The sequence below is a fragment of the Pituophis catenifer genome, unplaced genomic scaffold, assembly GCF_029215685.1.
Source record: "Pituophis catenifer annectens isolate HBS135680 unplaced genomic scaffold, rPitCat1.0.hap2 SCAF_1, whole genome shotgun sequence".
Classification (NCBI taxonomy): Eukaryota; Metazoa; Chordata; class Lepidosauria; order Squamata; family Colubridae; genus Pituophis; species Pituophis catenifer.
In genome coordinates this window covers 20,451,024-20,464,434 of record NW_027256881.1, presented here as the reverse complement: position 1 = coordinate 20,464,434, position 13,411 = coordinate 20,451,024, and the positions used below count along the sequence as shown (strand labels likewise).

Genomic DNA, 13,411 nt, shown 5'->3' with positions numbered 1-13,411 from the left:
CTATTCCTTAGTCTGGTCAGCTCCAGCACATTAGTTCGCTGGTTTTGAGCGTTGGGAATAAAAAACAGCTTCTAAAGCACAGCTGATCTTCGGAGAGAAGCAATGAGAAAAGCAGGCTAAGCACGGAAGATCACTTCATTAGCGCCTCAGGGCTGAAAAAAAGCTTCGAAAAAGTTACATTCAAAGTATAAGATGCACTCAAATTTTCAGCCTCTTTTGGGGGGGGGAAGTGTGTCTTATACTCCGAAAAATAAGGCATGTGTACCATATCAGAAACCAGAAAATATCTTGGTAAGTTAGTTACTTGGCATGAGGTTCTGCTTTCATCTAATTTCCAGGAATAGGAAAATCTGAATACTTATGTGCTGTAATAAATACGGTGTACACTTTTAAAATTAAATTCTATATAACCATTCCAGAAGCCGTGTAAGTACAGCTTATCCCCCCCTCTATGTTCCGGTTCACAGAAGACTCAAAAGGATGACACATTTGATATAAATATTCTTTATTCTACATAAAAGTTCATTCATAAAAGAAAGCCGTTTCCCTCCTGAAGTTTGGAGGTGGTGAGGGAAAGACGTTTGGGGACAAATTGAGCAAAAAAAAGAAAAAAGGCTGGAATGTAGAAAGGAGGCAATAGAGCAGAGGTCTTCAAACTTGGCAGCTTTAAGACTTGTGGACTTCAACTCCCAGAATTTTGGGAATTGAAGTCCACAAGTCTTAAAGCTGCCAAGTTTGAAGACCTCTGCAATAGATGATTAGTTCCAGATTCCTCAAGCTGGAAAGTGAGACTGGAGGGTCACAAGAGACAAGGGCACTTAATTTACATTGTACAGCAACATTACAACTCCTGGGGAGGCCTCTATGACAGCATAGGTGAAATGTCTTCCCCTGCAAGAATGCTGAATACTGCAACAGGTGAGACTACAGTGGCACTTCAGAGGGTTTTTTTTTTAAAAAAAAGATAAAGATGATTGACACGTTTTCTCTCAGTATCTGGAGAGATTCCTGAAGCACAGACGTCCTAGTAACAGCTCTATTTTTGACATGCAACAAAAGGAAGGTGTGAATAGAGGGAGGAGCAGTAGCTGCCCTAGTGCTGCAGCAGAGCTTTTGCCCCGTGCTGATCGTAGAAAAGTTAATTAAGGTCACCCAAACCGGGGAAAATAAAGGAAGCGGCTTAACAGTTTCGGAAGGTGGGGGAACTGCCATGAGCAAAATTGAAACTTGATTATAACTATTCAACAGAGAGGTTATTTTCAATATTTACTGACTACTATGGAAGAAAAAAACAACCATCTATTGGCAGGGAGGAGCCAATATCTGCAACCGGTCTTTCAAGTGTGTACTTCACCTAACCATGTTTTAGTTCTGGAATTGCAAGGTTGCACAAATGGATTTTTGAAGCTCATCTGTGCTACGTCTCTCCGTCTTGACCGATTCCTTTAATGAGGATTATGTAAACTCTCTATCCTTGAGCAGACTCTCTTGGGAGTCTTCTTGTTCCCCAATAAGCCATTTTTGACTAAGGCAAACTGATGAGAAGCAAACATCCTTTAGGGGCGAGGATAGGAGCGCAGGTTCTTGGTCCAGAATTTTACTATATTATTGTATGAAAGATACTGCTGGTGTTGTGAAGCAGCTGGAAGAGCTAAGTTAAAACTAGAGAGACTGAAGATTTGGCAATTTCTGGATAGCTTGGAATAATCATAGGAGGCAGCTTGTGACATATAAGAGGGAGAAGATGGCCGACCCCACTGGTTTTGTCATCAGAAGCAGGTCCAGGCAGCTCCTCTTAAGAGGAAATGCCGTCTGCGTTTCTCTCTCAAGAACCACCTGGTGAAATCCTCAGTCAGCCCACAGGAACAAACAAAAAAAAAAAGAAAAAGAATGTGGAACTTGATTAATAACAAGCCTTTTGCTGTTGGGTAATGCAGTGGACAGGTAAAGAGTCAGATACTCAGGTACTGACAGTGAAATTTTACAGTGGCAGAAGTTGGACTAGCCCAGTTGGTCTTAAGCACAAAGAGGCTAATTCAAGGCCAAGGAGGTTTCAGTCTCTGGCATAGCTTAAGCATCCAACACGTGTATTGCAGGCATGATGACAGTTTATGCAACGAGGCACAAAGTTGATAGAATTCCAACCTTCATTGAAAGCAGGGTCCTCAGCTGTTTTATTCCAGTGGGCATAACTGGATTTTCAACACGCCACAGGTGCCCTTGTCCCAGTCACAAAGTACCCATTTACCAGAGGGCAAATGAGAGAGAATTCTATTTCCTTTCTAACTCAATTGTTAAAAAATTTGCTACTAGCCTGGTTAACCTTCATCTTTTTTGCAGCCACCATTTTATTTCCAAACATATAAGGATCAAAAAGCCAACTTTGAAATAAAGCATTTAAAAAAAAATGGGACAGAAGGTCTGGTAAGGGCCAAGGAATGGCACGGACACATTAGTGCCACAAACGTTTTAATAGGTCCTCCATATAAGGCTGCTTCTCATATTTCAAACTCAGATTTGTTGTGTTGTATGATGGAGGAGCTGCAACTTGTCTAGAACGCATTTCCAAAAAACGCATTTGTAAATTCCCATTTCATCATCCACAATTCCTTACAATCCACCAGCCCTTGGTTAACATCCAGAAGACCTAATTGGATGTGGTGAAGCTTACCTTTGACTCCTCCAATTTAGCTGGTTGTTTAGAAGTAATTATTAGTGGTTTTGTCCTAATTTCATGTTGCAGGTCACCTTTCTGCTTTTTTTTTTAAGCAAACAAACCTTGAATGACATTTTAAAGAAACACATTACATGTTGCTTACAGGAAGGCAAGAGGGAAAAAAAAGCCCGGTGAAATTGAAAAAGGGGGTGAGGTTTCCGCTGAACAGTAATGGCGCTCAGGGCAGAACTGTGGAAGACACAGATTTGGGCCTGGTGGGCCATACCCATCTCTTACTCCTGGCTGGGCAGCTGCAGAATTAAAAACAAAATACAGAATACTCTAGATGAACAGGCCTGCAACACTACAAAGAGGTCCTTGCCCATGGCTAAAAAAAAAAGAGGAAGACTGGCCTGGTTGGAGCTAACAGCTATTGCCAAAGAGGCTCCCCTACTCTTACAAGCAGCCGCGCAGAGGACACAGTTCTGGTGACAGATGATAATGACCAGACCTTGTCCCTGCCAAGGCAGGGACTGAATTAACTGTGCATAGCTGTCCTAGCAGATTCTTATTTTGGGGAGAAGAAAGAGGACTTCACTGGAAGGGAAAGGGGATTCGGTTTGAGGAGATCTGACCATCAAGAAGAGGTCAAAAGATGGTGGAACTGCTTGAGCATGTCATGCACACACTCCCTTCCCACCATCCCACCCCCAGCACCATCCCTCCCCCAACACGTACACTGTACTTAACACATAGTGTTAACACAAATAATCATGCATTAGAGACGAGAGTGCTGGTCCGCCAGTTTTCTCCAACGGCGGCTATAGGGTTTGGATGGGCCCAAGTGGGTGGTGGGCTGGGTGGCTCCGGTACTCCTATTCATCTCCTTACTCCCATAAGCGATATTCTCGGATGGTTGCAGGCTTTTAGCCAAAAATCCCGCCAATAGTAGAAGCAATGACAATTCCCAGAACGACGCAGCAGATGATAATCATAATCTTCTTCTGCAAGAGAAAGGAAGAAACAGCAGTTGGTTTCAGGAACTGGGTATGTCTAGTTTAATGAAAAGAAGGACTAGGGCAGACATGATAGCAGTCTTCCAGTATCTCAGGGGCTGCCACAAAGAAGAGGGAGTCAAACTATTCTCCAAAGCACCTGAGGGCAGGACAAGAAGCAATGGGTGGAAACTAATCAAGGAGAGAAGCAATTTAGAACTAAGAAGAAATTTCCTGACGGTTAGAACAATTAATCAGTGGAACAACTTGCCTGCAGAAGTTGTGAATGCTCCAACACTGGAAGTTTTTAAGAAGATGTTGGATAACCATTTCTCTGAAGTGGTGTAGGGTTTCCTGCCTAAGCAGGGGGTTGGACTAGAAGACCTCCAAGGTCCCTCCCACTTCTGTTATTCTATTCTATTCTATTCTATTCTATTCTATTCTATTCTATTCTATTCTATTCTATTCTATTCTATTCTATTCTATTCTATTCTATTCTATTCTATTCTATTCTATTCTATTCTATTCTATTCCCCAGATTTGAGAGGTGCTCCTGAGCTTGCATAGAAAGTTACAGCCAAGGGAGAAGAGAAGCAAGGGCTGTTCCAAGGAACTGCCCTACTTCCTGGTGTGATTTGATTCCAGATAGCTCACCTACGGCATGCCTTCATCACTGTTCCTTTTCTGTTACGTTTTTTCAGAATTTAGGTAGGTGGGTGAAAGATTGGTGTTTTGTTTTTATTTAATTTATTGAGCTTAAAGAAATGGAATCTGAGTGTCTTTTTCTTTCTCCTCCATCTCGTTTTCCTTTCATATCATATATTTTGATTGTTAAATGTGCAGGTAGTGACTTAATTCTTATTTTAGGCTGAGGGATATGGTAACAATGTTAAAGATGTCTTTAAAATATATTGTAAGAATCCTTTAAGATGATTTAGGTTAAGGGGCCTGACGTGAAAGGCAGTTTGGAAGCTATTACTGGTCCAAAATTCAGCCCCCTGCCTGCTGGATGATGAATAATAGCAATTATTATTAAGCAGAATAATAGCAATCTTACAGGAGATGGACTGTAGTAGTTAACCTCTGGGTCCAGTTCAAGGTAATGACTATTGTCTGTTTAGAGCACTTAGCAATAGCACTTAGATGTGTATACCGCTTCATAGTGCTTTACAACCCTATCTAAGCGGTTTACAGAGTCAGCCTATTGCCCCCAACAATCCGAGTCCTCATTTTACCAACCTCGGAAGAATGGAAGACTGAGTCAACCATGAGCTGGTCAGGATCAAACTCTTGGCTATGGGCAGAGTTAGCCTGCAAATACTGTATTCTAACCACTGCGCCACCACAGCTTCTTTCTCATGGTTTATGGTTCAGTTCTTTGTTACCTTTAGGCTTGTCTGGGACAGAAATAAATCTATCCATCCCCTTCGTGCATTTCATGGGCAGGCTAGAGTCCCTCCTGAGAGAGGTCCATGGAAAGAGGTCAGGGAGCAGGACTCCTTAGTGGCAGTTCCCAAGGTGAGGATGGCCCTTTCCAACTGTCCTTTCAGAATGCAGCCATGATTATGCTATTCCAATGGGCCTCTGGGCCTGGTACAGAGTGGAAGTATCTTGAGCTTTAAGAGCTAAAGCCAGGGTGGGAAACAATGGCCCTTTTATGACTTGTGGACTTCAAATCCCAGAATTCCTGAACCAGCCATGCTGGTTGTTGAAATCCACAAGTCATAAAGGAGCCATCGTACCCCATCTCTGAGCTAAAGGATGGGGTTTTATTTGATTGATTTTTTAATTGTTCTGACTGTTGTGATTTTGATCTTATTGTGAGCCACCCAGAGTCCTTGGAGGGGGCAGCATGTACACTATGATAAAATAAACAAATAAACTGCCTGTGTTGAAAATGTGTATTTTCAAGGGCTGATGCAGAGTTGCAGTGTTTGAAAAGCAACACCAGGAGGATCACTTCCAACAGCAATCCATTGTGTTGACCTAGAACAATGCTCAACAAATAAGGGGAAGGGTGGACACAGTTTTTAAGACCAGTTAAATAAAATAGAAAACACACAAGAGAGAAATGGGAAGATTAACAGATGAGCTTGTGCTAAAGGTTTGTTGATTAGGGAAGAGCAGGTGAACGTCACAAACTATGTGTATGTATTTTAAATTTTTAAATTATGAGATTTGGATTTAATTTCTTTTTAACTTTTTCATTAGATGTTTTTTACTGTTGTGAGCCGCCCTGAGTCCGGCTGGAGTTAGGGTGGCATATAAATCTCAATAATAATAATAATAATAATAATAATAATAATAATAATAATAATAATAATAATAATTTCAAGGCAAATCAGGGCTGTTGAACAATATCAAGGGTGTCAAACTCAAGGCCTGGGGGCCAGATCCAGCCTGCGGGGTGCTTAGATCTGGCCCACAGGGTTGCCCTGGAAACAGTGAAGGACCGGCCCACAGTGCCTCTGTCAGCGGAAACAGCTTGAGAGGGCCGAATGCGGCACCCCTGAGCTCTGTTTTCGCTGGCAGAGGGTTGCAGGAGGCCATCGCAACCGAAAACAGAGCTCACGAGGACCATGCGTGGCCCTCCAAAGCTCCGTTTTTGCTGGCAAGAGGCCATCGCAGCCAAAAATGGAGCTTGGAAGCCCGTTTTCGCTGGCAGAGCGCTCAGGCCACTACAGGCACCCCCGACATGAGTGATATCGAGCTGGCCACGCCCACCCCGGCCCCCCGAGGTCAAACACAACCCGGATGCGACCCTCAATGAAATTGAGTTTGACACCCCTGAACAATATGGAGAAAAGAATGCTTGCTTCTGTGCAAGTCTTAATTTATTCACCACCATACTTTCCCACACCGGCCATTGCATCTCTGGGACCCCACAGGATGGCTTAACACCCCCCTCCCTCCTTTTGCACAGACCACCGACCAGTGCTTACCCTCCGGGCTTTGCTCTGGTACTTTACAGCTTTTTTGGTATCTGACACGGCCCTCTCCACATAGTCCACGGAGTGTTCCACATTATATTCAATGCGGTCGATCATCTCGCCCTGTACAACGGGGGATGCACAAGAGATTTCAAACAACGTGGCTTGAGGGACGCTGAGGTTCTCCCTATTACCTATTTTCTCACGTCCACGTGGAGTGGGAATGGCACTTTCAGCCTCCTTCACCCTGGTATTTGCCGCTAGACCTGTCATCAGAAGGAACAAAAGAGAGCAGAATGACAAGATTGAAACTTGGGGGTTTAGGGCTGGATGTGGGGCAGGGAGGATCCCGAGGCCTCACTGGGATACTTGATGTCACATGCCCCCTTATACAGGTAGTCCTTGACTTACATCAGTTCATTCAGTGACCGTTCGAAGATACAACGGCACTGAAAAAAGTGACTTATGACCATTTTTCACAGTTACGACCTTTGCAGCATCCCCATGATCATGTGATCAAAATTTAGATGCTTGCCAACTGGTTCATACTTATGACCGTTGCAGTATCCCGGGATCATGTGATTGCCTTTTGTGACCTTCTGACAAGCAAAGTCAATGGGGGAGCCAGATTCATTTAACGACCAGTTTAGTAACTTATCAACTGCAGTGGTTCACTTAACAACTTGGGCAAGAAATGTTGAAAAATGGGGCAAACGTCTTACTTAACAACATAAATTTTGGGCTCAATGAAGGTTTTAAGTCAAGGACTATCTGTACATACTCCTCAACAGCTTTTCTCCTCAAAAGTTAAGACAAAATGAGTTGGCATCAGAGCTATTCATCAACTCAGCCGAAAAACATGCTCCATCAAATTATTCTACTTATACCCAAGCCTGCCACTGCATCAGAGGTGATCCTTAAGCTGGTGCTTTTCCTTTTCTGTTTTTATCCCTGTTAGCTTTTCTGTTATATATTTCAGGACTTCAAATGGGTGGGTTAATAATGATCTCATTTTAAAATTTGATTTATTTTATTTTTAACCCACCTTTTGTAGAAGAACTCAAAGTGCCATACTTTGTTCTATTGTTCTATTTTGTCTATTTTTTCCTCTATCAGAAAGTTTGGGCTAAGAGTGACCGGCCCAAAATTATCTAGATAACTTCTGTACTTGAGGAGAGGCTCAAATTCACATCTCTCTGCTCCTGTTCCAACATCTTCATCACCATACCACATTGGCTGGAGCACACAAAGCTATAGAACTTCAACTCCTAGAGTTCAACTCTGGGAGTTGAAGTCCACAAGTCTTAAAGTTGCCAAGGTTGGAGAGCCCTGCTCTAGAAGATAGAAATGTTTGGATCAACAGCAGAGAAAAAATCTTTAGCAGTAATTAATTTTAAAAACTGCTTTAATATTCATTATTGCTTGGTCCACTTCAGGCTTTATTGTTTTAAATTTCTTTGATTGTTTTATCGTATATAGTTTGAAGAGGCCTCAATGGTAGAAGTACAGATTTGAATTTGAGACTCTCCAACTCTTTATTTATTCAGGATTTATATAGTTTCAGTGTGAATCCCAAATGCTTTTCCAAGGATTGGGGATTCGCCTAGGAAAGTGAAGGTCTCCCTTTTCTCGTGTTTTCATCTGCACATGATTATAGGGTGGAGGTGCCTAGACAAAGATTCTAGAGTCTTACTCTATTGTCTAATAAAACACACACACACACACACACACACACACACACACACACAAAGAAAGGAAAACACTACTCCATAAAAGGCACTCAGCATCACAAAGGCACAGCTGCTGTGGCAGCATACCAACAGGGAGGCAGAAAAGAACCACAAGTGCATGCAGAGAATGTCTCCCCACAGTTATCACAAAGCAGCACTCTCATTAAAACATACAAGACAACCTTGTAAAAGTAATGTTTACAAGTAGTTCTCAACTTATGATCAGTCGTTTAGCAACTGTTCAAAGTTAAGACGGTCTCCTCAGAAACGGTGTTTGATGCCCCATAAAGCAGTCCTGGTCTTTATAAAATGTCCCCCACCCTCATGGTCGTGTGATTGCGATCTGGGTGTTTGGCAACCTTTCGACTGGCTGCCAAGTGCTCTGCAATCATTCGATCGCCATTTGCAATCTTCTCTGCCAGCTTCCCCAGAAAGTCAAAGGGGAAGCTGGTAGGGAAGGTTGAGAGCTGCTGACAGTCTCTGGGAGCTGGCTGAATGAGCTGCCTGCCAAGGGGAGCTGAACATCTCTGGTGGGATGCAGAATTGGGGCTAAGAAGAGGATGATGTGAGCTCCATTTCTACATCCTATGGAAGGAGTTTCCTTCTGCACAGGGGAGATGCGATCCTTCCACAGGGAGCAGAAAAGAAGATCAGATCCTGATGATTTGAGCTCCATTTCCGCACTGTGCCAAAAGTGATCCTTTCTGCACATGGAGCAGAGATGTCATCCTTTGGCAGGCAGCTCTTTCAGCCAGATCATAGAAAGGAGAGGGAGCTGAAATCCAAGCAGAGATGGAGAGGCAGTGTAATAAAGTTAGCAGCACAGAGTGCCTCAGGAAGGCCTGGCACAGACTGTGTGGAATGTATCTCCCCCAAAAACTGAAAATCCTGCTTGGATTTTGGCAAGGAGATTTTTCAGCTCCTGAGCAGAGCCACCCTGCCCGCCCCCAGCATTTCCCCTACCAGGCACCCTGTACTCCTTATCTGGGACTTCATCTGTTTAATGACCCACACAATCGTTTAATGATATCTGGGAATGTTGAGTCATTGAGTAAATCATGAGTACTCATGTGATGTCTCGCTTAATGACCACTTGGCTCAATGACTGAGATTCCATGCTCAATTGTGGTCATAAGTCGAGGGACTGTATCTGGAACTTCTATGTTGTTCAGTAAAGAACAATGGGGTGGGGGGAGGCCCTCTGCTTTCTGTTTTTTCAGGATTTTGGCTTAGCTGACTTGAGATCCCTTTCAATCTGCCTTGAGAACCTTTGAGGTTGAGTAAGATACTAGAACTGCAGCTTCCCCCATATCCACTCCTGATGCGTGGACCAATTCTCAAAATTTTCAGCAATGGCCATGTGGGTGACTATTCTGGGCGATGAGGATTACGTAACTTGATGAGGCCTTAATCACTTTAACTAGCCTAGCAATTTTTTTTAACTATCAAAAGAAATCCAATTAAGACTGAGTACCAGAGGGAGATCACCATGCAAGGAAAGATTGGGTCATTGAACTTGGTATTGTCTTCAGCTGAAAACAATTACCTTGGATCCAGCCCACCTCTCTTAGATTCCTGGGATCAAGTCTTGAATTTTTTTTACATGAAGCACATATGCTGTAACCCCAACCTAGTCTTCCTTCCTCCAGCATCTGCTCGAGGCAAGCTAGCCACTTGGTCATCGCCCTTCCACTTCCCAACAACACTGCAGGGACATGCAGAATCATGAAGCAGCCATGCAGCATAGACATGCAATTGTCCCAACTCTGGGAAAATGGGCATTACCTGTCAATACCTGAACAGCTTTATCCGAGTATGCATGGTAGCGTGGGAGATAGAAAGAGGGGGGTCAGGAGTTGTACGAAGAAAGGCAGGGCCAGACAATCAGGAATCGAATGTATTTACCCCTTAAGAGGGCAAGGATGGTACCTCCACTTTCTTCTCTGCCTGTTTCTGTAAACGTAGCCCACCACCCCTGCTTGAAGTTCCCCTTTGCTTCACTTTCTATGGGTTGCACAGGTAGACATATGGAAATCGACCATGTCACATCATTTCTATTACTGAAGTTTCCCAGAAAGTCATTTAAAACAAAAACAGGCAGACAGACAGACATTTGCAATGCAATCCAACCTTTTAGAAAGCATTTCCTACAACAACACCCCAATTATGGACCTCTTTCCTCAATAAGTATAGGTTTTCCCCATGTCGCTGTCTTTCTAACCTCTGATAAAAGCACATCAATCCACCCAGGCATTTGCAGAATAACAACTCTGCCAGGAACAGTTCATTTTTAAATGAACTTTATTTAGCCTTGTTTTAATTTAAGTTTTAAAAGAATTGCTACTTTGTTACCTAAAATTGGCTTTAGGTTCTTCTCTAAACCTTCAGAAGGAAGAATGGTTCAGAAAATGAAATAATAATACTGTAACAACACATTATCATATTCCCTCTTACTATTATTTCCACAGAAATATGCACACAAATTTAGCTCTTCTGGAAAAAAGTTATTAGTGACAATAATAGACAAAGCATGATCACACTGTGTAGGGCTTTGCACAATAATGGAAGAAAAACTGCAGGATCAAAGGATCATTTTGCTTCTTCCTTGTTCCCTCTTGGTCAGGATTCTCTCTTGTCCTTCCTACGGAGAATCTCTAAGTTCAAACTGCAGCAAATTTTGAACAAATCAGATGTGATGGGCTTGATCTCACTGGACCATCATAATTTGAACAATACGCTTAACCAAGTCCTATAAGAGCTAAATAATTGCATTTTGCATAACGTTGAAAAGATGTTTAGCTTTAACTTTGATTTTTGGAGGGGCATTCAGTTATGTTAGCCTATGTTTTAATACACCACATGAAAACAAAAATGAGTTAACACAGTAAACAAAGCGAGTCATGAAATTAATTCTTAAGAAATTCAAAGCAAGGTGGTACAGGGAAGTTTGTATCAATAAAAATCTTATTTGTGTGATCCAGGCCACAGAACTAACAAAGGCATTTATCCCAACCCTCTATTTAATGTAGGAACTACAGTGCAAAGGTACCATTGCAGTATCTCTAGCAGAGGATAGTGTAGAGACAGGACTAAATGTTGCTACCTGGTACACCAATAAGTAAAGAAGTCCATCCTTCTGCAGCAGCTCTCACCTGGCTTTCCACCAACATGGCCATGTCCATGAACATATCATGAAGCTCACGGATGCTGTTTTCTAGCTTGATGATCTCACTGTGCCGTGTCTCAATCTCATTCAGTGCCTGCTTTGTAATGTTGGAGTCCATGATGATCTAACAAAAAAAAAAGGCAGCATTGGAACATTAATGGCATATGGTCCAGGTAGACTTTCCATCTTGGGTAGATATTTCTGGAGAGCACATTCTGATTTTCTGTGGCTGGCTAGAACAAGTTTATAAATTGGTAAAAACTGATTTCCTAAAAAATTATGGCTTTCTTTGGAAAAAGCCTAGAGCTTCTAGCACACATGGATTCATATGTTGGTGGGCAATGAGAGCATACATCTAAAGAATCAAAGAGATACTGAATATCATTGCTGTTCTTAGCCTCCCGTGAAGAAAAATCCCAGAAGAGAAAAAAACGAAACTGCAGAATTATCTATACCAGTGATGGTGAACCTTTTCGGCACCGAGTGTCCAAACCAGAATGGGCATGCATGTGCATGGATGTACGCGCACCAGAGCACTGGAAACCCGAAGAACAGCTGGCCGGCACACGCATGCCTGTTTTTGGCCAGTTTGGGCTATATTTTCAGGCCGTTTCAGGCCATTCTACGGGCATTGGGCCAGTTTTCTGGACTGTTTCTTGGGCTGCTTCAGCCCATTTTCCAGGCCATATTCAGACCCTTTTCTTGTCTGTTTTTGGGCACTTTTCTGGGCCATTTTCTGGCCGTTTTTCTGGCTGTTTTCAGGCCATTTTCAGACTGTTTTTCGGGCCATTTTCAGGCCATTTTCTGAGCCATTTTCTGGCTGGTTTTCGGGCCTTTTTTGGGCCAAAAACAGCCCGAAAAACGGCCTGAAAACAGCCTGGAAAGTGACCTGGTTTTGGGCTGTTTTCAGGCCATTTTCTGGTGCTCCAGCACTCACGAAGACCTGCCTCTGCACACCAGAAACCAGAAGAGCAGCTGGCAACAGCACGTGTGCCCACAGAGAGGGCTCTGTGAGCCACCTCTGGCATGTGTGCCATAGGTTCGCCATCACGGATCTATACCATTAAATTGTCCAAGCATTACCATTGGTGAATTTGCTACTTAGAATAACCAAACAGTCTCAATAACATACAACAAGAAGTCATATTATGAATGTTTTTCATATTTTCATACCTAATGATTCTTCATATTTATATAACCAACCACTTCACAGTCAATGACTTTGGGCGATATACATATACTTTCACAACCCACCTAAAGTCACTGAAAAAATTACAAACGAATAAAATATGGGGGGAGGGTGTTAGCATCTATAACTTGTTCAACAAAGTGTGGTTTTAAAAAAATCCTGGCTTAGCACTGCATGCTAATTCACCCAACATACATATTTATTAGAAAGTATGGACATAAGAATGCATACTATATCTACAGACCACAAATGACTAAATGGTTATTGTACATAATCTGGAAAAACACATCAGGAGATTGTCACTGATGTCCAAACATGTTATACTGAGTTCCATAGAAAAAAGGAGGAATAAACATGAAATATTGCTAAGCAAAGGCAGTGGAAGAATAATATCCCAGAAGTCTTTGACCATACCCATTGTTGATTTTGTGGTATAGAAGAACCTATATTGCAAAATCAAGAGTCAAAGTAAAGGATCGTGGTTATTTATTATCGTCCCCATGCCAGTAGAAAGACTTTTATTCTTGATCCTACTTCACTTTCAACAAACTGCCGCTCATTTCTTGCAACACGGCTCAGCCCTGGTGATGATTCAGTGGTTAGAATGCAGTATTGCAGGCTAACTCTGCCCACAATCTGGAGTTCGATTTTGACAGGGCTCGAGGTTGACGCAGCCTTCCTTCTGAGGTCGGTAAAATGAGGACCCAGATTGCCTGGAGCAATATGTAGACATTGTAAACTGATC

The 13,411-nt window shown here is 42.6% G+C and overlaps 1 protein-coding gene across 2 annotated transcripts in view; it reads right to left on the bottom strand.

Annotated features, from left to right (window-relative positions):
* Nucleotides 1–3,502: 3,502 nt before the first annotated feature.
* Nucleotides 3,503–13,411, bottom strand: part of STX1A (syntaxin 1A) — a 34,109-nt gene continuing 24,200 nt past the window's right edge. Inside the window, exons 7-9 of one of the 2 annotated variants that reach the window (XM_070946482.1) lie at nucleotides 11,464–11,601; nucleotides 6,594–6,704; nucleotides 3,503–3,660 (exon numbers count right to left, since the gene is read on the bottom strand). In XM_070946482.1, the coding sequence (XP_070802583.1) occupies nucleotides 3,583–3,660; nucleotides 6,594–6,704; nucleotides 11,464–11,601 (327 nt within the window). In that variant the 3' untranslated portion in view covers nucleotides 3,503–3,582. Of the gene's footprint in view, nucleotides 3,661–6,593; nucleotides 6,705–11,463; nucleotides 11,602–13,411 lie in introns of those variants that run through there. The other variant, XM_070946473.1, reaches the window with a different exon arrangement.